Genomic DNA, 22,958 nt, shown 5'->3' with positions numbered 1-22,958 from the left:
GCATATGGTGAAATCCCTAAATTCCTTGCAATAGCTGGTTGATAAATGTTGTTCTTAAACTGTTGGACAATTTGCTCACGCATTTGTTGACAAAGTGGTGACCCTCGCCCCATCCGTGTTTGTGAACGACTGAGCATTTCATGGAAGCTGCTTTTATACCCAATCATGGCACCCACCTGTTCCCAATTAGCCTGTTCACCTGTGGGATGTTCCAAATAAGTGTTTGATGAGCATTCCCCAACTTTCTCAGTCATTTTTGCCACTTGTGCCAGCTTTTTTGAAACATGTTGCAGGCATCAAATTCCAAATGAGCTAATATTTGCAAAAAAAACCCCAACGTTTTCCAGTTCGAACGTTAAATATCTTGTCTTTGCAGTCTATTCAATTGAATATAAGTTGAAAAGGATTTGCAAATCATTGTATTCTGTTTTTATTTACCATTTACACAACGTGCCAACTTCACTGGTTTTGGGGTTTTGTATTTATTGACCTTTATTGTGTTGGTTTTAGTACATTTAATGTACACAATGTATCAAAGTGCCCCTGCATCCTTCCTGAAAAAGTTTGGACATCCTTGCACTGAACTATTTCACCACTGAATTTAAACTTTATATTCAATGTTAAAAGTACACAAGTACAGCAGGAAGTCACTAATGGAACTTAACCGAAACCTCAAAAACAGGTAAGTGTGGCGAGTGCTCGCGCCTTCCTGCACGGAAATGTGCGAAGGACAAAAAAAGTTGTGTTTTTCACCACAGTTTAAATGTCGACATGTAAGCGACTCGTGCATCTTTCTTTAAAGTCACCTTTACACCATTTACATCCCTAACGTACACAACCATTGCCAGCACTTGTTTTGATTCAGTCATGGCCAGGGTTCATAACTCGAATTACTGTGTGTTTTTAGGGCGGAGTCAGACCAGGAGGACATGAAAGCAGCGCATGTGATATAAAATGAGGTTTCCCTCACCTTTTTAGTCTTTATCGGCTGCGGCGTTGATAGACATGACATCCGACGGACTGGAAGGGACGTTGTGCAGCTTCCACGACAGGTAAAGCCACACAGAAATGTGCATTTCACGTACAAGTCTTCCATGTTGAAAGGTTTATTCTAGATATTATGTACTACATTTGTTGTGTCGAATAAAAACTAGCCAGATTGTACAAGTTGGTCATTTGAACGATGACTCAAAATAGATGATCGTGTGACTACCAATATGTCATCTCAATATCATTACTTACTGCGGGGTTCGTTCCCCCGGGATGCAGACGGACCACTCCGGACCAGGATTGCAGGTAAGAACATTAGTGATGGGTCCGGCAACACCGATGCATCGGCACATGTGTCTAACTCATAGAGCGAAACCCTGTGTCGGTGCGCGTACCGCTTTTAGAAAGTCATGTGACCGATCATCAGCTGTTTTGGTCACGTGACCGATACGCGAACTGTGTCGCACTCCCGCCTCCTTAATGTTAATATATTGATGTTAATCATGGAATGCTGTTACTAGAGAAAGTTACAGGAATGCACACTTCATCCTATGCTTACATTTCATTGTTAGAGTTAGAGTTAGAGTTTGAGTTTATTTCGAACATGCAAGCATACAACATGATACATCACAATTTCCAGTTTCTCTTTTCAACATGTTCGAAAAGGAGTAGGAAGAAGCAGAGCTTATTTAATCCTACCCCTTTTCTTTACATAACAGTTGCTGAAACTTTCTCATTCACTTCCTGTTCTCAATTTATTCACAATAAACTCCATAGGTAATCACAATAAAAATAAATAAATAAATAATAGTAAGAATTTAATTAATAATAATTGGTGAAGAAAGTCCTATTTCATATGATGAGATAAGTAAGATTACTTTAAGAATGAATGAATGGATGGATGAAATAAATTGAGAATGTTTGTCATGGTTCTTCTTCTTTGTACTTTGTAAACACTTTAAGTTTGAAGAGTTTCTTGAAGTGGATCATATTAGTACATTGTTTGATTGCTTTGCTTAATCCATTCCATAATTTAATTCCACATATTGATATACTGAAGGTCTTAAGTGTTGTACGTGCGTACAAATGTTTTAAATTACATTTTTCTCTAAGATTATATTTCTCCTCTTTTGTTGAGAAGAATTGTTGTATATTCTTGGGTAGCAGGTTATAGTTTGCTTTGTGCATACTTTTAGCTGTTTGCAAATTCACTATGTCGTGGAATTTCAGTATCTTTGATTCAATAAATAAAGGATTTGTATGTTCTCTATATCCAACATTATGTATTATTCTAACTGATCTATTTTTCTATTCTTTTTCCTTGTACACATTGTCCCAATCTTGCTTTTGTAGCTCAATTTTGAAAGCAGTCATCCTCTTCTCTGTGCACAGTCTTCGAAATGTCCTTTTGTCTTCCATGTTCTTCTTGTAGTGTCCATCATATATTGTAAAAACTGGCAGATGATCACTAACGTCGGTTATAAGTAGACCACTTGTAGTGTTATTGTCAAACTCATTGGTAAAAATATTATCAATAAGCGTGGCACAGTGTGCTGTGATTCTGCTTGGCTTTGTGATTTTTGGATATAAACTGATGCTGTACATTAGACTTTTGCTTGTTAGGGTTCAATAAGTCAATATTAAAGTCACCACATAAGAACATTATTCTTTGACCATTGTCCATGTAAGTAGCCTTGATCCATTCTTCAAATGTTTCTATACTTGACTTAGGTGATCTATATATACAACTGATGAATATGTTTTTGCTTTTTTCCTGACATATTTCAATGGTTATACATTCTAAGATATTATCCATGGCAAATGACATGTTTTTTACTACTTTGTAGTTCAGGTTCTTCATCACGTACACAGCTACTCCTCCATTTTTGTTGGTTCTGTTGATGTAGTTTAGTTCATATCCCTCCAGATCAAAATCTATTCCTTTTTTTATCATCAATCCATGTTTCTGTGACAGCAATCACTTTGAATGGTTCGTTGATGTGTTCCAAAAAGTTCTTAATGTTGTTGTAGTTTGCATACAAGCTTCTGCTATTAAAATGAATAATTGACTATTTGTTATCGCATGTAATGTTGCTATTATATTGATCATCTGTATAATAAAAACAATTATTACTGATGTGGGAGAAAAAATTTGTATCTGGATCTATATCATTTTCCAAATCCTGGTTTTTGTAATCTTTGTTGCAGAAATTTCTTAGTTCCATATTTTCTTGTTCAACAAACTTTGATGTTGTTTCAATAATCTCAATAAGTGTAGGTGGATGCAATCCTGAATGTAGGTCCTCTTGTTTAGTCGTCCCTTGGAACATAGTAGTGCCGATGCTGAATTTAGGTGCTTGTTTTCTGTCAGAGTCCATTATCATCGTTGTTGTGGTAGCTGTGTAAACTTTAAAAATTGTCCAGGTCCTTGATGTCATGGACAACAATTACTCTTGCTTCTGGGCCTCCATTCAGCTTGATGTAGATTTTACAGTTGATGCTCCAAGTTCCCTGGATTTTTCCCTGCTTTCTCAAGTCGCGTGCTTTCTTGGCGATTCCAGCATTGCGTTTTGTGAGATGCTTATTCATGTACACATTTGTTCCCTTCAGCTTCTTTCCCTGTCTCAGCAATGCCATTTTAGATTTTCTGTTTACGAGTTTCACGAGCACGACTGGAGTGGCGTTGTCGTTTCTTCCGTTCAGTGGGATGCATGTTTCCATGGTATTAATGTCAATTTCAATTTCCTTTGATTGCAGAAAGTTGACCACTTGCTGTTCTGCTGAGATCATATCCATTTCATCTGGTTCACCTTCATTATTCACAGCTTTCGCATAGGATCTTGGTTTAATTCGGTGCCCAGTCACGATGATATCATTCATTCGTTTGTCCTGATCCATTTCATCTATGATATTCCTCAACATGTTGTTGTCTTCTTGAAGGGTCTTCATTCGTTTGCCCATTTCAGTGGCTTCATTATTTCTTCTGTTGTTCTGAGATTGCAGATTTTCTATATTTTCCTGCAGACTTTTCACATCTTGTTTGTGTTCTGTTGTTACTTTTCTCAGATATTCTTTCAATTCTTTCATTTCTTTTTTCATTTCTTTCATTTCTTTTTTCATTTCTTTCATTTCTTTTTTCATTTCTTTCAATTCTTCTTACATTTCTTCTTTCATTTCTTCAAGTTTTTGTAGTATCACTTCTTGATTCCCATCATGTCCTGTGTCCAACCTCAAATCTTGTTCCCAGTTGTGTTCTGTAACAGCTGACCCCGAAGGTTTCGGGATTTCAATCTTTCCTTTACCTTTTCGCATCGCGGCAGTCACTGACGTCACTGCCTCTTGCTTGTGTCTTAACGGCAGTTGCTTCTTTAGCGACTTGCGGCACTTTAACTTGTTTTTTCCAACAATTTCGTATCTTGCGCCGTTCAGAGATCAATTTGAGGTGTCAGCCTGTCAACTTATATCACTCTGCGACGTCGGGGTCACTTTAAGACAGCTGTAAACTCGCCGTAGCTTTTGGTTGCTAGGCAACCGCTTTGAACTGCGGCAAGGCGCCTTTGGCTTGAGGCTAACGGCTCTCCCAACTCGCCTTCTTTCAGCGTACCAGTGCCTCTCAACTGACCAAAATCAGATTGAAGATGCCAGGGTACTCTCCTGTGGCTGTGATCGCAAATCCGTGGTCAAAATCTTCAGATTGAACAAAAAACTCCGGTAGCAAGAGCGGAGCCTTTCTCTTTTGCGTCCTTTCTCATTGACAGGAAGTGACGTATTGTGCAACATGAGGACGTATTGTGCAACATGAGGATGTTTAAGGGGAACTAAATGTGATCTCTGAAAGGGGTACAAATGATTTCCAAAGCAGGACCCCCACCCAGACATATTGTACAATACTAATCCATAGCTTGTGAAAAACAAGATTTCTTTTATTTTCATTACAAGTGGGCCAAATCACTAATATTCCAAATTAACCTCATGAAAATGACCCCTCTCATTTGAGTGTTTTTATAAAAGATTGGTTTGAGACAGGTGTGCTGCTGGTATTGCCACGTGTGATGTTGCTCACATGTGCTCCACTGAATGCTCAGGGAGTTTTTGTGTTTGCTCAGACACTTGAACATTTAGAGGGAACATTGCCTGTGAGCGGGTCTTTTCTACAGCCGGAGAAATAATAACTAAGAGAAATCATCTAAAATTGAATACGTTGGAAAAACTGTTTTTTTTTTAAATAAAAATGTGTAAAAAATAAATAAATAAAAATTCCCAGTCCACAAGCATCCTCATTCACAACACGTTCTCTTAGTTTTTTTTCCATGTTATTATACATGTTCACATTATTTATTGACTGTATCTAAAAAAGATACAAATATATTTTTATTTAAATGAAGATATAAAATAATCCTAAATGAAATACAATGACTTGATTTATATTATTGTATATACTAGATCAGGGGTCACCAACCTTTTTGAAACCAAGGGCTACTTCTTGGGTACTGATTAATGCGAAGGGCTACCAGTTAGATAAATAAATTGGCAGAAGTAGCCAATTTGCTCAATTTACCTTTAACTCTGTTATTATTAATAATTAATGATATTTATCTTTGTGGAAACACTGATCATCTTAATGATTTCTCACAATAAATATATATAGAAACAGATAAATATCAATATGCAACACTTTATTTTTATATTTTCTCTAAGTGCACATTTTTCAAATTGAACATTTTCAAATGATCACTTCTAAGACAGTCTTGTGAAATCACAATATCCCATTTTAACTAGCTAGCCACTAACATTTTTTAACAAATCATGAATTACTTTGCACCATGTTTGTACAAATAATAACTCATGTAAAATACAAAAGTAAACTCTCAGATTTTTAAATCATGTCACACTTTGAACTGGACACCAAATCTGTTATCTGTTTCTTTGTCAGTTAGTGGGAAGCCTGGCATTGCATGCTGTTAACTAGTGTGTTGTACTCTGGTGTGTAACTTGACACTGCAACTCTGAGTGAGTCTTGCAGATGTGCATCAGTGAGGCGTGTTCTGTGTTTGTTCTTGATGAAGTTCATGTCAGAAAAGGCTGATTCACAAAGATAAGATTTTTCCTCATTGTTTGCGGAATCTTCTTAATCTTTTGGACATATTTTCACAGCAATCTGGCCTTAAGCTTAATTATGATAAATGTAAAATGTTAAGGATCGGAAATCTAAAGGGAACGTCCTTTTGAATGGAATGCAAAGTGCCTGTTTTGTGGACAGATGGACCAGTTAACATACTTGGTGTTGTTGTCCCAGAAAATCTGGAAGATCTAGGCTCAGTAAATTATGATAATCGACTAAGAAAGCTGGACAAAATTATGCAATTATGGAAAGGGAAATCCCTAACCTTGTATGGTAGAATGTCTATTGCCAACTCGTTAAATATTCCTCAATTTATTTATTTGTTTTTGTCATTACCAGCTCCATCACAAAACTTTTTTAAGATTCATGAGCGGAGGGTCTTCGATTTTGTCTGGAACGGCAAACCAGAAAAGATTAAAAGAAAGGTTTTGTACAAAGAGTATGAATATGGGGGCCTGAAACTTCTCAACCTTGAAGCTATGTGTCTGTCTTTAAAAGCATCAATTGTTCCAAAGATGTATTTAAACATTGAGTGGTACACAAATGTGGTTTCTGTTATTTTAGGAGAGTTCATTGACAATCATGATTTAGTCAATTTAATTATAGTACTCGGTAAAATGTTTATTTTTAAGGCCAAAAACAGATATTCACTTAGTATTACTTTCTTTAAAACATTTATTCAGTATTTTCTAACTTTAGAAAGTTACATGGTTGAAAACGATAATGATGCCAAAAAACATTAAAAAAAAGATGAGAAGTCCTCAAAGGCTTATTTTGAAAGTATAATTATGTTTATAGATTATATGATATCTGTTGTTGTGTTCCCTAATTTGAGTGACCTGGACATAATCTGGACTGTACATAAATGCTTATTTTGAAAATGTAATTTTGTTTATAAATTATATGCAATCTGTTGTGTTCCCTAATTTTTTTCTGTGTACATGAATGAAGGTGTGTGTTGCTGAGTCCGACTTGGACATTATCTGGACTGGGCCTAGTTTAAAAAACCCTTTAAACAAATCTAATTTCATTGACAACCTGGTCTGTTGAAGATAAGGCCCTTTTTTAAAAAATAAAATAAAATAAGATAAATAAATAAAAAACATTTTCTTGGATAAAAAAGAAAGTAAAACAATATAAAAATAATTACATAAAAAATAGTAATTAATGAAAATGTTAGTGGACCAGCAGCCTATACAATCATGAGTGCTTCAGGGACTGTGTCCCTTGCAGATGTGTTGTCTATGTTGTGGGAACCAGAATATTGGTAGCAGAAAGAAATAACCCCTTTTGTGTGAGTGGGTGTGGATGAGTGTGCATGGGGGAGGTTGTTTGGGTTGATGCACTGATTGAAAGTGTATCTTGTGTTTTTTCTATGTAGATTTAATTTAAAAAAATAAATAAATAAATAAATATATATATATATATATATATATATATATATATATATATATATATATATATATATATATATATATATATATATATATATATATATATATATATATATATATATATATATATATATATTTTAGAACAGGCCCGCGGGCGACTCATCTGGTCCTTACGGGCGACCTGGTGCCCACGGGCACCGCGTTGGTGACCCCTGTACTAGATTATAAAATCAGTGTCAGTTGAGTCGGTCCATAGGTTGCCTGTAGGGATTTTTAATATCCAGCAGATGTCAGTATTTAGTGACACAGTATCGACACAGTATCAATACAGTTTTGCAATGTGTCGAAACGCTTCATGACTCCTCATCAACCCATCTCTAAAAAACATGATTTATTGTCGAAATCAAAGAAGTACAAAAAACGGAAAACAAGTCAAAGGCAAAACGTGCCGAATGCACTGGACGCTAATGCTAACACTTAGCATAGACTAGAGACAGGGAATACTCACGTGACGGTAGCAAGAAGCAAACAAAGAAGCCAGGCCGATTGGCCGGCAAAGGCAGGCTTAAATAATGCCTCTGATTAGTGCTCGGGGAACAGGTGAGCGTCCCGAACACCAATCAGAGGCAGGTGAAAATAATAAGCAGCCATGGTAACTAAAACAATCACTTTAGGTTGTCCTGAAGGATTTGGAGGTAATCTACATTTTCCATTTGTCCCATTTAAAGCACCAAGTCCATTGGCAGCTAAACAGGCCCAGAGCATAATACTACCACCACCATGCTTGGCTGTAGGAAAGGTGTTCCTGGGATTAAAGGCCTCACCTTTTCTCCTCCAAACATATTGCTAGGTATTGTGGCCAAACAGCTACATTTTTGTTTCATCTGACATCACATGGACAAAGATAAAACCTTCTGGAGGAAAGTTCTGTGGTCAGATGAAACAAAAATTTAGCTGTTTGGCCACAATAACCAGCAATATGTTTGGAGGAGAAAAGGTGATGCCTTTAATCCTAGGAACACCATTCCTACCGTCAAGCATGGTGGTGGTAGTATATATATATATATATATATATATGTTTGTGCTCTTCACAAACAAACAATCAAATTCAACTGCAGGCAAGGTACTGACAAATGTTATTTTCCTTTTCATAAAAAAAAGCAAGTCACAGGTGTGCGGTGACAAGTGTGCATGTGGAAGTGAAGCCTACAAACTAAAAAGTCTACTTCTGTTTTTCTTCCCATCGCCTGCTATCTCTGCTTCCAAATGCAGAAATCAAACGTCACCTCATTTGCACATGTGCACAGAGTGAGATGGAGGAGGAAGCAGTGAGTTCCATCATGCATCGACCGCAGAGAAACATGAGGGCCGTTCTGCTTTTCCCTCTCCTCTCCCTGCTACGGGTTGACGACGCCAAAACACACACCTGCCCCGAGCGCCAGCATGAACGTCAGTTGTTGCCGGAATCACTTCTTTTTTTTTTTTTGTAGAGAAGCACAAAACAAAAAATAAAACCGACAATTGCCGTGTCTCTCAGGTCTCATCTGCTACAACGACTACAGTCATAACATCACGTGCCTGTGGAACGACACACGCATTTTACGCACGGACAACACGGCGTGCCGCATACACGCAGAAAGAATTGGCCTTCCAGAGAAGAAGAAGACGTAAGACTGACCACAACACCGCATTGCCTTGGTACACTGGTTTACATTTGTTACTACGATACGTACAGTTGGATTAGATTGAAGAAAATAAGTATTTCTCACACACACACACACACACACACAGACACCCACACCCACACCCACACACACACACACACACACACACACACACACACACACACACACACACACACACACACACACACACACACACACACACACACACACACACACACACAAATAAATGCATGGCTGAGTACAGAGGAGCCAGATGAAGAATCACTATCACATTCTTGATCCTCTGATCATGAAGAACAAAACAGTCCTGTACCTTTTAAATAAGTACTCCTCCTCATGTAGCAAAAAGATGTATTTCAATCAATCAATCAAACTTTATTTATAAAGTGCTTTACACACACACACACACACACACTGGTTATCATTTGGAATGGGGACCACGTTTTTGATCATCACTTGTGGGGACCACCCTTTCTACAGGTTGTGGAGGCATAAAAAAAATGGTGTAAAATGGCCACTGCCCAGTTAGCTCACACACGTCTTTAAATCTCTGGATTGATGAAGTAATGTGCTGATCATTCTTACTGGGGACCCTGGGGAAAAAGAGTTAATATGGTTCATGGGGACCACATTTAAATACTTTTGCATAATTCACACAAATTTGTACGTGACTACTGAGGACCATTTAAAAAAAAAAAAAAAAAGTTCTAATTAAATATGACATGATCTGACTATCATTTAAATAGGTTTCCCTTTAGGGGACCGTTTTTTTTGTCCCCATACCATCAGAGGTCCCCTAAAGGTGACTGTGTAAACAGAGCGATGTCCCCATTAAGTAAGCATTGCCAGAACACACACAAACACACACACACACACACACACACACACACACACACACACACACACACACACACACACACACACACACACACACACACACACACACACACACACACACACACACACACACACACACACACACACACACACACACACACACACAAATGAATGCATGGCTGAGTACAGAGGAACCAGGTGAAGAATCACTATCACATTTTTGATCCTCTGATCATGAAGAACAAACAGTCCTGTTCCTTTTAAATAAGTACTCCTCCTCATGTAGCAAAAAGATGTATTTCAATCAATCAATCAAACTTTATAAAGTGCTTTACACACACACACACACACACACACACACACACACACACACACACACACACACACACACACACACACACACACACACACACACACACACACACACACACACACACACACACACTGGTTATCATTTGGAATGGAGACCAAGTTTTTGATCATGACTTGTGGGGACCACCCTTTCTACAGGTTGTGGAGGCATAAAAAAAAAATGGTGTAAAATAGCCACTGCCCAGTTAGCTAATTCTTCTAAAATTTAGTGGGTGCGGTTTATAGTCTCTATAGTCCGGAAAATACGGTATGTATGATTAAGCCTTCTACCTCTGCCATGCAACAAAGGAAACTCGTGACCAGAAACAATACCGTATTTTCCAGACCATAGGATTATAAGGCGCACTGCCAATGAGTGGGTCTAGTCGAGGTCTATTTTTATACAAAAGGCTCACTGGATTTTAAGGCGCATTAAAGGAGTCATATTATTATGATTTTCTTTCTAAATGTAAAAGACTTCCTTGTGGTCTACATAACATGTATTGGTGGTTCTTTGGTCAAAATGTTGCATAGATGATGTTTTACAGATCATCTTCATTCCGACAGTCGCTTCAGGATTCGCCGTTTTCTTGGCGGTCTTATTTACGTGGTTCACTTCGGCAGCGTCTTTTCTCCGTCATCTTTGTTGTAGCGGTGTAGCGTGCAAGGACGGGAGTGGAAGAAGTGTCAAAAGATGGAGCTAACTGTTTTAATGACATTCAGACTTTACTTCAATCAATAACGGAGCAGCATCTCCTCATCCGTGGCTCACTAGTGCAACAATAAGGCCGGAAATGTGTCCCGTGAAAAACCGTCTGACCGGAACTCTCTAATAGCTTGAGTTCATTGGGTGAATAATGTAAACTCACTACACCGGTATGTTTTAGTGCTTGCATGCCGAGTTTACTGACAGATATAAGTAAGAACGTTACACTACTTTATATTAGAAATGGCAACAGCGGAGGATGAATGTCCCATAACAAGAAGATAGAGAAAAAGAAGAAGCTTACTGACTATGGCGTCGGCACCGACAACAAAGGCGGACACGCGCAGATTTTCCGGATTTACGCAGATCCCAAATACAGATCAGCAGGTACCAGAAGGTAAGCACTGCAAAAAGTCAGTGTCCAAAAACAAGAAAAAATAATACAAAAATTAAGGGTATTTTATTTGAACTAAGCAAAATTATCTGCCAATAGAACAAGAAAATGTGGCTTGTCAAGACTTTCCAAAACAAGTAAAATTAGCTAACCTCAATGAACCCAAACAATAGCTTAAAATAAGAATATTCTCACTAATAACAAGTGCACTTTTCTTGGTAGAAAAAAAAGAGACCTTTTTGCTCAATATGTTGAAAAACATTCTTAAATGAAGTAAATGCTAGTGCCATTATCTTGACATAATGATATGCGCTCGGCATTACATTTCTTGAAACCAGCAAACTTACACTAAAAACTAATCTATTGTTCTTAATGGAAAGGCAACAAGGCAACATCTTGTTACTCTCGGGGTCTCAGGCAAATCATATGGTCTAAAAATGCATTTTTCCATGGATAAAATGATATTATCGCGCCAAGTGCGTGCTCTTTCAGTCAATTAGTGCGCATATATACAGCCCGGCCCCCGGCTAAAATGTTTTTAATTGTAATTTTGAGGAATTTATTTGAATGTGCATGAACTATTTCTGTTCAAAATTGTTAGAAATGTCACATGTTAAATGTTTAAATATTAACTGTCAGTTTACTGTACTGTGCCAACTGTACTAATATATGAGTACGTATAGTCATTGAAAATAAAACAGCAAAGTCCATTTGGCTGTCATCTGTTTTAATTATGAGACACAATTGTGTCAAAATCATGATTTATTTTTTCATGCTTGAAGTAAGAAATGATTACTTTAAAAAAAGTAGTTTTATACTTGTGAGTGTTGATGACACAGCTTTGCAACAGTTGATATTCTAGTTTCAAGCATGTTTTACTCAATATAGGTCATCAAATCTCAGCAACAAGCTGTAATATCTTACTGAGATCATTTAGGACCAAAACCCTTAAAACAAGTAAAACACTCTAACATAAAATCTGCTTAGTGAGAAGAATTATCTTATTAGACAGAAAATAAGCAAATATCACCCTTATTTGAGATATTTAATCTTACTTAGATTTCAGTTTTTGCAGTGAGAAAAGTTGCTTTTGCATAATATTGCGAAACAAAACGCCAGATAATTGGTCTTACCTTATATACACACACCATAACAATACTCCTATGTTGAAGCACAGTACAATCTATCAAGCGGTGTGGCTTCATAGCTTACCAAAGTCGCACTAAAACATTTTGATAGATTTTTGAGCGCCGTGTGTAATGTTCTATATTTTCAATGGAACATATCCAATTTTGGTGTTGTTTACTTGAGTCATATTGCAGTCTACACGTATCTCTTATGTGTGACTGCCATCTGCTGGTCACACTTATCATTTCACCGTGTACCAAATAAAATAGCTTTGAGGTCGGTAAGCACAACCAAAATGATTCCGTACATTAGGCGCACCGGGTTATAAGGCGCACTGTCGAATTTTGGGAAAATGAAAGGATTTGAAAAAATACGGTTTTCTTGCTGTCAAAAGAGAAAGTGAAATTTGTTGTATCCTATTTTTTTTAGTTCTAGGCGTTATTACAACGCTTCCTGTGTACTGGCACCAGTTGACGTCTCCACACCGGGACTTAAGACCTGTTCTCTGATCTTCAAGAAACCCGGCATTGTGAGTCAGTGACACTCACAGCAATATAATTAGATCGCCACAAGAGCTGAGTGTAATATTCAGCCTTTACAAAGTTCATCCAGAAGATGTCCTGTGGGATACAGTTGTGCTCATAAGTTTACATACCCTGGGAGAATTTATGATTTCTTGGCCATTCTTCGGAGAATATAGAATATAGAAAAATGGGCTGCATGGTCGAGTGGCCAAAAAGTTAAATTTTGGTCTCATCACTCCAAATTACTTTGTTCCAGAAGTTTTGAGGCTTGTCTCTGTGCTGTTTGGCGTAATGTAAGCGGGATACTTTGTGACATTTGCACAGAAATGGCTTTCTTCTGGCGACTCGACCATGCAGCCCATTTTTCTTCAAGTGCCTCCTTATTGTGCATCTTGAAACAGCCACACCACAATTTTCCAGAGAGTCCTGTATTTCAGCTGAAGTTATTTGTGGATTTTTCTTTGCATCTGGAACAATTTTCCTGGCAGCTGTGGCTGAAATCTTTGCTGGTCTACCCGAATCCCTCATTTTCCACTTCTTAATCAGCGTTTGAACACTGCTGATTGGCATTCTCCATTCATTGGATATCTTTTTATAATCCTTTCCTGTTTTATGCAGTTCAATTACCTTTTCTCGCAGATCCTTTGACAATTCTTTTGCCTTCCCCATGACTCAGAATCCAGAAACATCTGTGCAGCACTGAGAAGCCCAGAAACTCACTGACCTTTTATACACACACATTAATTACAAACAAACATGTCGCAGGTGAGGATTGGAACCTTGATTATCCATTCAAACCTGTTTGTGTCAACTTTTGTGCATGTTATCAGATCAAAGTCACTAGGGTATGTCAACTTTTGATCAGGGTCATTTGGGTACTTTCTTTTGTCATTTTGATTTAAAAAGAGTAAACACAGTTGTTTGCCAATAAATAGCTTCACACAACCATTAAGCGTGAGTGGAAGGAAGGTTTTTGTGCTATCATTCATATTCTCTGAAGAACGGCCAAGAAATCATAAATTCTCCCAGGGTATGTAAACTTATGAGCATGACTGTATATAGAGTAGTGATCATCCCCTATGTACCGCTACCAATCATAACCAATCAATTCTGCAGTTTCAGTCCTACCACAAGTTGGGCATTTCTCTGGACTGTTCCTCTGTGAGGATGAACTACACACCGTACTGCCACGGTGAGTACAGTAAATACCGTACTTCATCGGCCTGATGCTGAACTCACGCCACACCTGTCATTCTGCAGTCAAGATGTACCCTCCGACAGAACCCAAAGTCAACATGACAACAGTCTCCTATGTGCCCCAAGCAGCCAAGCACCTCGACATCTCCCGTTACACCTTGCAGCTGCAGTGGAAGCCAAAGGATCAGCCGTGGAACGTGCGTAGTATATACACACAAGAACACGTCCACGTCTTAGCGGGCCCACGAAAAGACGACATGCATTTATTGTGGCTATCAGGGCGCACGAGTGCTGAGCGAAGAAGGGCAATGTGAGTCTTGCTGCCAGACGGAGCTGAGGGAAGAATTGCTGACGCGTGGCACGACTTATGAGGCGCGCGCTCGAGTGCGCCCGTCCGACTTTGACTGGTCGTCATGGAGCGACTGGAGCCCCACAGCATCGTGGACTTCAGCCATTGGAGTGGCCGAGGCGCCACCCTCGGGTGTGTGTTGCTACACCTGAACCGAGTGACTTTTCACGGCTTGTTTTGAATAGCAAACCAATCACTTTGATTAAAAGTCTGAATAATCATTGTTGTCTCTGTCAGGCTTCTTTGCGCTTGTTCTAGGAGTTACAGTCTCGGGCACAGCCTTCGCCCTGTTTCTGGCTGTTCTCGTCTTCCGAATTGACAAGACCACCTGGTAAGCACGGACATCAATACTTTACATTCCCACTACATGTTGCCATGTGCTAAGCGATATGACAATTTTTGTCTCTCAGGGTGAAGACTGCAAAGAAGATAAAAGGACCACCGCTACCAGACCCATCAAAGTCCTTCCTGCAGAACGTAGGTTTGCAACAAACACTAATGCATGTGGAAGCCTGTTTCTGCCACTAACTAAAATATACCCCAATAGGAAAGTCATAATAATGAGGTAAAAATTATAATTATGACAGAAAAAGTCAAGATTATGGGATAGAAGGCCAATTTATGGGATAAAAAGTCATAATTATGAGATAAAAAGTCATAATTATGGGATAAAAAGGTCATAATTATAAGATCAAAAGTCAGAATTATGGGATAAAAAGTCATAATTATGAGATAAAAAGTCTAAATTATGCGAGAAAAAGTCATAATTATGTGAGAAAAAGTCTTACTTATGAGATAAATCAAAACTATTATATAAGAAAGTCAAAATCATGAGCTATAAAGTCATAATTATGAGACAAAACAAGTCGAAATTATTAAATACTAATGTTGAAGTTATGAGGTAAAAAGTCATCATTATAAGATAAGAAAGTCGAAACTATGAGATATAAAGTCATAATTATGAGATAAAAAGTCGAAATTATGGGATAAAAAGTCATACTAATGAGATAAAAAGTCTAAATTATGCGAGAAAAAGTCACAATTATGAGAGAAAAAGTCTTACTTATGAGATAAATCAAAACTATTATATAAGAAAGTCAAAATCATGAGCTATAAAGTCATAATTATGAGATAAAAAGTCAAAATGATGTGAGAAAAAGTCATAATTATGAAAGAAAAAGTCTTACTTATGAGATAAATCAAAACTATTATACAAGAAAGTCAAAATCATGAGCTATAAAGTCATAATTATGAGATTAAACAAGTCAAAATTATGAGATAATAATGTTGAAGTTATGAGGTAAAAAGTCATAATTATAAGATAAATTATGAGATAAAAAGTCGAAATTATGAGATAAAGAGTCAAAAATATGAGATATGAAGTCATAATTATGAAATAAAAAGTCTAAATCATACAATAAGAAAATCCTAAGTATGATTAAAAAAAGAGTAAAAAATATGGACAAAAAATTCATAATTATGAGATAAAAAGTCATAATTATGGGATAAAAAGTCATAATTATGAGATAAAAAGTCTAAATTATGCGAGAAAAAGTCATAATTATGTGAGAAAAAGTCTTACTTATGAGATAAATCAAAACTATTATATAAGAAAGTCAAAATCATGAGCTATAAAGTCATAATTATGAGACAAAACAAGTTGAAATTATGAGATACTAATGTTGAAGTTATGAGGTAAAAAGTCATCATTATAAGATAAGAAAGTCGAAACTATGAGATATAAAGTCATAATTATGAGATAAAAAGTCGAAATTCTGAGATAAAAAGTCAGAATTATGGGATAAAAAGTCATAATAATGAGATAAAAAGTCTAAATTATGCAAGAAAAAGTCACAATTATGAGAGAAAAAGTCTTACTTATGAGATAAATCAAAACTATTATATAAGAAAGTCAAAATCATGAGCTATAAAGTCATAATTATGAGATTAAACAAGTCAAAATTATGAGATAATAATGTTGAAGTTATGAGGTAAAAAGTCATAATTATAAGATAAATTATGAGATAAAAAGTCGAAATTATGAGATAAAGAGTCAAAAATATGAGATATGAAGTCATAATTATGAAATAAAAAGTCTAAATCATACAATAAGAAAATCCTAAGTATGATTAAAAAAAGAGTAAAAAATATGGACAAAAAATTCATAATTATGAGATAAAAAGTCATAATTATGGGATAAAAAGTCATAATTATGAGATAAAAAGTCTAAATTATGCGAGAAAAAGTCATAATTATGTGAGAAAAAGTCTTACTTATGAGATAAATCAAAACTATTATATAAGAAAGTCAAAATCATGAGCTATAAAGTCATAATTATGAGACAAAACAAGTTGAAATTATGAGATACTAATGTTGAAGTTATGAGGTAAAAAGTCATCATTATAAGATAAGAAAGTCGAAACTATGAGATATAAAGTCATAATTATGAGATAAAAAGTCGAAATTCTGAGATAAAAAGTCAGAATTATGGGATAAAAAGTCATAATAATGAGATAAAAAGTCTAAATTATGCAAGAAAAAGTCACAATTATGAGAGAAAAAGTCTTACTTATGAGATAAATCAAAACTATTATATAAGAAAGTCAAAATCATGAGCTATAAAGTCATAATTATGAGATAAAAAGTCAAAATGATGCGATAAAAAGTCATAATTATGAAAGAAAAAGTCTTACTTATGAGATAAATCAAAACTATTATACAAGAAAGTCAAAATCATGAGCTATAAAGTCATAATTATGAGATAAAACAAGTCGAAATTATGAGATAATAATGTTGAAGTTATGAGGTAAAAAGTCATAATTATGAGATAAAAAGTCGAAATTATGAGATAAAGAGTCAAAAATATGAGATATGAAGTCATAATTATGAAATAAAAAGTCTAAATCATACAATAAGAAAATCCTAAGTATGATTAAAAAAAAGAGTAAAAAATATGGACAAAAAATTCATAATTATGAGATAAAAAGTCATAATTATGAGATAAAAAGTCTAAATTATGAGATAAAAAGTCATAATGATGTGAGAAAAAGTCTTACTTATGAGATAAATAAAAACTATTATATATGTCTCATATAATTATGAGACAAAACAAGTTGAAATTATGAGATACTAATGTTGAAGTTATGAGGTAAAAAGTCATCATTATAAGATAAGAAAGTCGAAACTATGAGATATAAAGTCATAATTATGAGATAAAAAGTCGAAATTCTGAGATAAAAAGTCAGAATTATGGGATAAAAAGTCCTAATAATGAGATAAAAAGTCTAAATTATGCGAGAAAAAGTCACAATTATGAGAGAAAAAGTCTTACTTATGAGATAAATCAAAACTATTATATAAGACAGTCAAAATCATGAGCTATAAAGTCATAATTATGAGATAAAAAGTCAAAATTATGCGATAAAAAGTCATAATTATGAAAGAAAAAGTCTTACTTATGAGACAAATCAAAACTATTATACAAGAAAGTCAAAATCATGAGCTATAAAGTCATAATTATGAGATAAAACAAGTTGAAATTATGAGATAATAATGTTGAAGTTATGAGGTAAAAAGTCATAATTATAAGATAAATTATGAGATAAAAAGTCGAAATTATGAGATAAAGAGTCAAAAATATGAGATATGAAGTCATAATTATGAAATAAAAAGTCTAAATCATACAATAAGAAAATCCTAAGTATGATTAAAAAAAGAGTAAAAAATATGGACAAAAAATTCATAATTATGAGATAAAAAGTCAGAATTATGGGATAAAAAGTCATAATTATGAGATAAAAAGTCTAAATTATGCGAGAAAAAGTCATAATTATGTGAGAAAAAGTCTTACTTATGAGATAAATCAAAACTATTATATAAGAAAGTCAAAATCATGAGCTATAAAGTCATAATTATGAGACAAAACAAGTTGAAATTATGAGATACTAATGTTGAAGTTATGAGGTAAAAAGTCATCATTATAAGATAAGAAAGTCGAAACTATGAGATATAAAGTCATAATTATAAGATAAAAAGTCGAAATTCTGAGATAAAAAGTCAGAATTATGGGATAAAAAGTCATACTAATGAGATAAAAAGTCTAAATTATGCGAGAAAAAGTCACAATTATGAGAGAAAAAGTCTTACTTATGAGATAAATCAAAACTATTATATAAGAAAGTCAAAATCATGAGCTATAAAGTCATAATTATGAGATAAAAAGTCAAAATTATGTGAGAAAAAGTCATAATTATGAAAGAAAAAGTCTTATGAGATAAATCAAAACTATTATACAAGAAAGTCAAAATCATGAGCTATAAAGTCATAATTATGAGATTAAACAAGTCAAAATTATGAGGTAATAATGTTGAAGTTATGAGGTAAAAAGTCATAATTATGAGCTAAAAAGTCGAAATTATGAGATAAAGAGTCAAAAATATGAGATATGAAGTCATAATTATGAAATAAAAAGTCTAAATCAGGGGTCACCAACCTTTTTGAAACCAAGGGCTACTTCTTGGGTACTGATTAATGCGAAGGGCTACCAGTTAGATACACACTTAAATAAATTGCCAGAAGTAGCCAATTTGCTCAATTTACCTTTAACTCTGTTATTATTAATAATTAATGATATTTATCTTTGTGGAAACACTGATCATCTTAATGATTTCTCACAATAAATATATATAGAAACAGATAAATATCAATATGCAACACTTTATTTTTATATTTTCTCTAAGTGCACATTTTTCAAATTGAACATTTTCAAATGATCACTTCTAAGACAGTCTTGTGAAATCACAATATCCCATTTTAACTAGCTAGCCACTAACATGTTTTAACAAATCATGAATTACTTTGCACCATGTTTGTACAAATAATAACTCATGTAAAATACAAAAGTAAACTCTGAAATTTTTAAATCATGTCACACTTTGAACTGGACACCAAATCTGTTATCTGTTTCTTTGTCAGTTAGTGGGAAGCCTGGCATTGCATGCTGTTAACTAGTGTGTTGTACTCTGGTGTGTAACTTGACACTGCAACTCTGAGTGAGTCTTGCAGATGTGTATCAGTGAGGCGTGTTCTGTGTTTGTTCTTGATGAAGTTCATGTCAGAAAAGGCTGATTCACAAAGATAAGATTTTTCCTCATTGTTTGCGGAATCTTCTTAATCTTTTGGACATATTTTCACAGCAATCTGGCCTTAAGCTTAATTATGATGAATGTAAAATATTAAGGATCGGAAATCTAAAGGGAACGTCCTTTCGAATGGAATGCAAAGTGCCTGTTTTGTGGACAGATGGAGCAGTTAACATACTTGGTGTTGTTGTCCCAGAAAATCTGGAAGATCTAGGCTCAGTAAATTATGATAATCGACTAAGAAAGCTGGACAAAATTATGCAATTATGGAAAGGGAAATCCCTAACCTTGTATGGTAGAATGTCTATTGCCAACTTGTTAAATATTCCTCAATTTATTTATTTGTTTTTGTCATTACCAGCTCCATCACAAAACTTTTTTAAGATTTATGAGCGGAGGGTCTTCGATTTTGTCTGGAACGGCAAACCAGAAAAGATTAAAAGAAAGGTTTTGTACAAAGAGTATGAATATGGGGGCCTGAAACTTCTCAACCTTGAAGCTATGTGTCTGTCTTTAAAAGCATCAATTGTTCCAAAGATGTATTTAAACATTGAGTGGTACACAAATGTGGTTTCTGTTATTTTAGGAGAGTTCATTGACAATCATGATTTAGTCAATTTAATTATAGTACTCGGTAAAATGTTTATTTTTAAGGCCAAAAACAGATATTCACTTAGTATTACTTTCTTTAAAACATTTATTCAGTATTTTCTAACTTTAGAAAGTTACATGGTTGAAAACGATAATGATGCCAAAAAACATTAAAAAAAAGATGAGAAGTCCTCAAAGGCTTATTTTAAAAGTATAATTATAATTATAGATTATATGATATCTGTTGTTGTGTTCCCTAATTTGAGTGACCTGGACATAATCTGGACTGTACATAAATGCTTATTTTGAAAATGTAATTTTGTTTATAAATTATATGCAATCTGTTGTGTTCTCTAATTTTTTTCTGTGTACATGAATGAAGGTGTGTGTTGCTGAGTCTGACTTGGACATTATCTGGACTGGGCCTAGTTTAAAAAACCCTTTAAACAAATCTAATTTCATTGACAACCTGGTCTGTTGAAGATAAGGCCCTTTTAAAAAAAAATAAAAAATAAAATAAGATAAAAAAATAAAAAACATTTTTTTGGATAAAAAAGAAAGTAAAACAATATAAAAATAATTACATAAAAAATAGTAATTAATGAAAATGTTAGTGGACCAGCAGCCTATACAATCATGTGTGCTTCAGGGACTGTGTCCCTTGCAGATGTGTTGTCTATGTTGTGGGAACCAGAATATTGGTAGCAGAAAGAAATAACCCCTTTTGTGTGAGTGGGTGTGGATGAGTGTGCATGGGGGAGGTTGTTTGGGTTGATGCACTGATTGAAAGTGTATCTTGTGTTTTTTCTATGTAGATTTAATTTAAAAAAAAAAAAATATATATATTTTTTTTTTTTAGAGAAAAAAAAAAGTCATCTGGTCCTTACGGGCGACCTGGTGCCCGCGGGCACGCGTTGGTGACCCCTGGTCTAAATCATACAATAAGAAAATCATAAGTATGATTAAAAAAAGAGTAAAAAATATGGACAAAAAATTCATAATTAAGGGATAAAAACTCAATTATCAGATAAAAAGATGAAATTATGAAAATAATATATAATAGACAAAAAGTCAGATTATGAGATAAAAAAATAAAAAAAGGATAAAAAGTCATAATTATGCGATAAAAGTTTAATTATGAAATAAAAAGCCATATATATGAGCTACGTCGAAATTATGATTTAAGAAAGTCAAGATTAGGAGATACGTCATAATTATGAGGTACAATGTAAAACATTTTAGATAAAAAGTTATAATTATGAGATAAAGAATCAAAAATATGGGATAAAAAGTCATAATTATGAGATAAGAAGTCATAATTATGGGATAAAAAGTCATAATTATGAGATAAAAAGTCAAAATTATGCGATAAAAAGTCATAATTATGAGAGAAAAAGTCTTACTTATGAGATAATTCAAAACTATTTTATAAAAAACTCAAAATCATGAGCTATATAGTCATAATTACGAGATAAAACAAGTCGAAGTTATGAGATAAAAATGTTGAAGTTATGAGGTAAAAAGTCATAATTATGAGATAAGAAAGTCGAAACTATGAGATATAAAGTCATAATTATGAGATAAAAATTGGAAATTATGAGATAAAAAAGTCATAATTATGAGATACAAAGTCGAAATTATGAGATAAGGAGTCAAAAATAGGAGATAGGAAGTCATAAATATGAAATAAAAAGTCATAATTATGATTAAAAAAAGAGTAAAAAAAATTTGGACAAAAGTTTCATAATTATGGGATGAAAAGTCAACTATCAGATGAAAAGACGAAATTATGAAAATAATATATAATAGATAAAAAGTCAGATTATGAGATAAAAATGTACAAATATAGGATAAAAAGTCATAATTATGGGATAAAAGTTGAATTATGAAATAAAAAGCCATATACATGAGATACGTCGAAATTATGATATAAGAAAGTCAAGATTAGGAGATAAGTCATAATTATGAGGTACAATGTAAAACATTTTTTTGAAAAAAGTTATAATTATGAGATAAAGAATCAAAAATATGGGATTAAAAGTCATAATTATAAGATAAAAAGTCTGAATTATGCGAGAAAAAGTCATAATTATGAGAGAAAAAGTCTTACTTAAGAGATAAATCAAAATGATTATATAAGAAAGTCAAAATCATGAGATATAACGTCATAATTATGAGATAAAACAAGTCGAAATTATGAGATAATAATGTTGAAGTTATGAGGTAAAAAGTCATAATTATGAGATAAGAAAGTCGAAACATGAGATATAAAGTCATAATTATGAGATAAAAAATCGAAATTATGAGATAAAAAATCGAAATTATGAGATAAAAAAAATAGAAATTATGAGATAAAAAAATTGAAATTATGAGATTAAAAAGTCATAATTATGAGATAAAAAATTGAAATTATAAGATAAAAAAATCGAAATTATGAGATAAAGAGTCAAAAATATGAGATATGAAGTCATAAATATGAAATAAATAGTCAAAATCATACAATAAGAAAATCACTGGTTACTGGTGTTCAATCCCCACCTTCTACCATC

The 22,958-nt window shown here is 34.2% G+C and overlaps 1 protein-coding gene across 2 annotated transcripts in view; it reads left to right on the top strand.

Moving 5' to 3' along the window:
- LOC133633793 (uncharacterized) overlaps nucleotides 1–22,958 on the top strand; it is a 41,690-nt gene that overhangs the window by 11,489 nt on the left and 7,243 nt on the right. Inside the window, exons 2-10 of one of the 2 annotated variants that reach the window (XM_062026494.1) lie at nucleotides 908–1,052; nucleotides 8,814–8,955; nucleotides 9,044–9,173; nucleotides 13,037–13,136; nucleotides 14,248–14,323; nucleotides 14,392–14,525; nucleotides 14,608–14,809; nucleotides 14,915–15,008; nucleotides 15,088–15,154. In XM_062026494.1, coding sequence (XP_061882478.1) covers nucleotides 8,820–8,955; nucleotides 9,044–9,173; nucleotides 13,037–13,136; nucleotides 14,248–14,323; nucleotides 14,392–14,525; nucleotides 14,608–14,809; nucleotides 14,915–15,008; nucleotides 15,088–15,154 — 939 coding nt within the window. In that variant the 5' untranslated portion in view covers nucleotides 908–1,052; nucleotides 8,814–8,819. Of the gene's footprint in view, nucleotides 1–907; nucleotides 1,053–8,778; nucleotides 8,956–9,043; nucleotides 9,174–13,036; nucleotides 13,137–14,247; nucleotides 14,324–14,391; nucleotides 14,526–14,607; nucleotides 14,810–14,914; nucleotides 15,009–15,087; nucleotides 15,155–22,958 lie in introns of both variants that reach the window. The other variant, XM_062026495.1, reaches the window with a different exon arrangement.

This window comes from Entelurus aequoreus, linkage group LG18 (genome assembly GCF_033978785.1).
Source record: "Entelurus aequoreus isolate RoL-2023_Sb linkage group LG18, RoL_Eaeq_v1.1, whole genome shotgun sequence".
NCBI classification, from domain to species: Eukaryota; Metazoa; Chordata; class Actinopteri; order Syngnathiformes; family Syngnathidae; genus Entelurus; species Entelurus aequoreus.
Note: the sequence above shows the minus strand (reverse complement) of the source record. Positions and strands in the feature narration are given on the sequence as shown.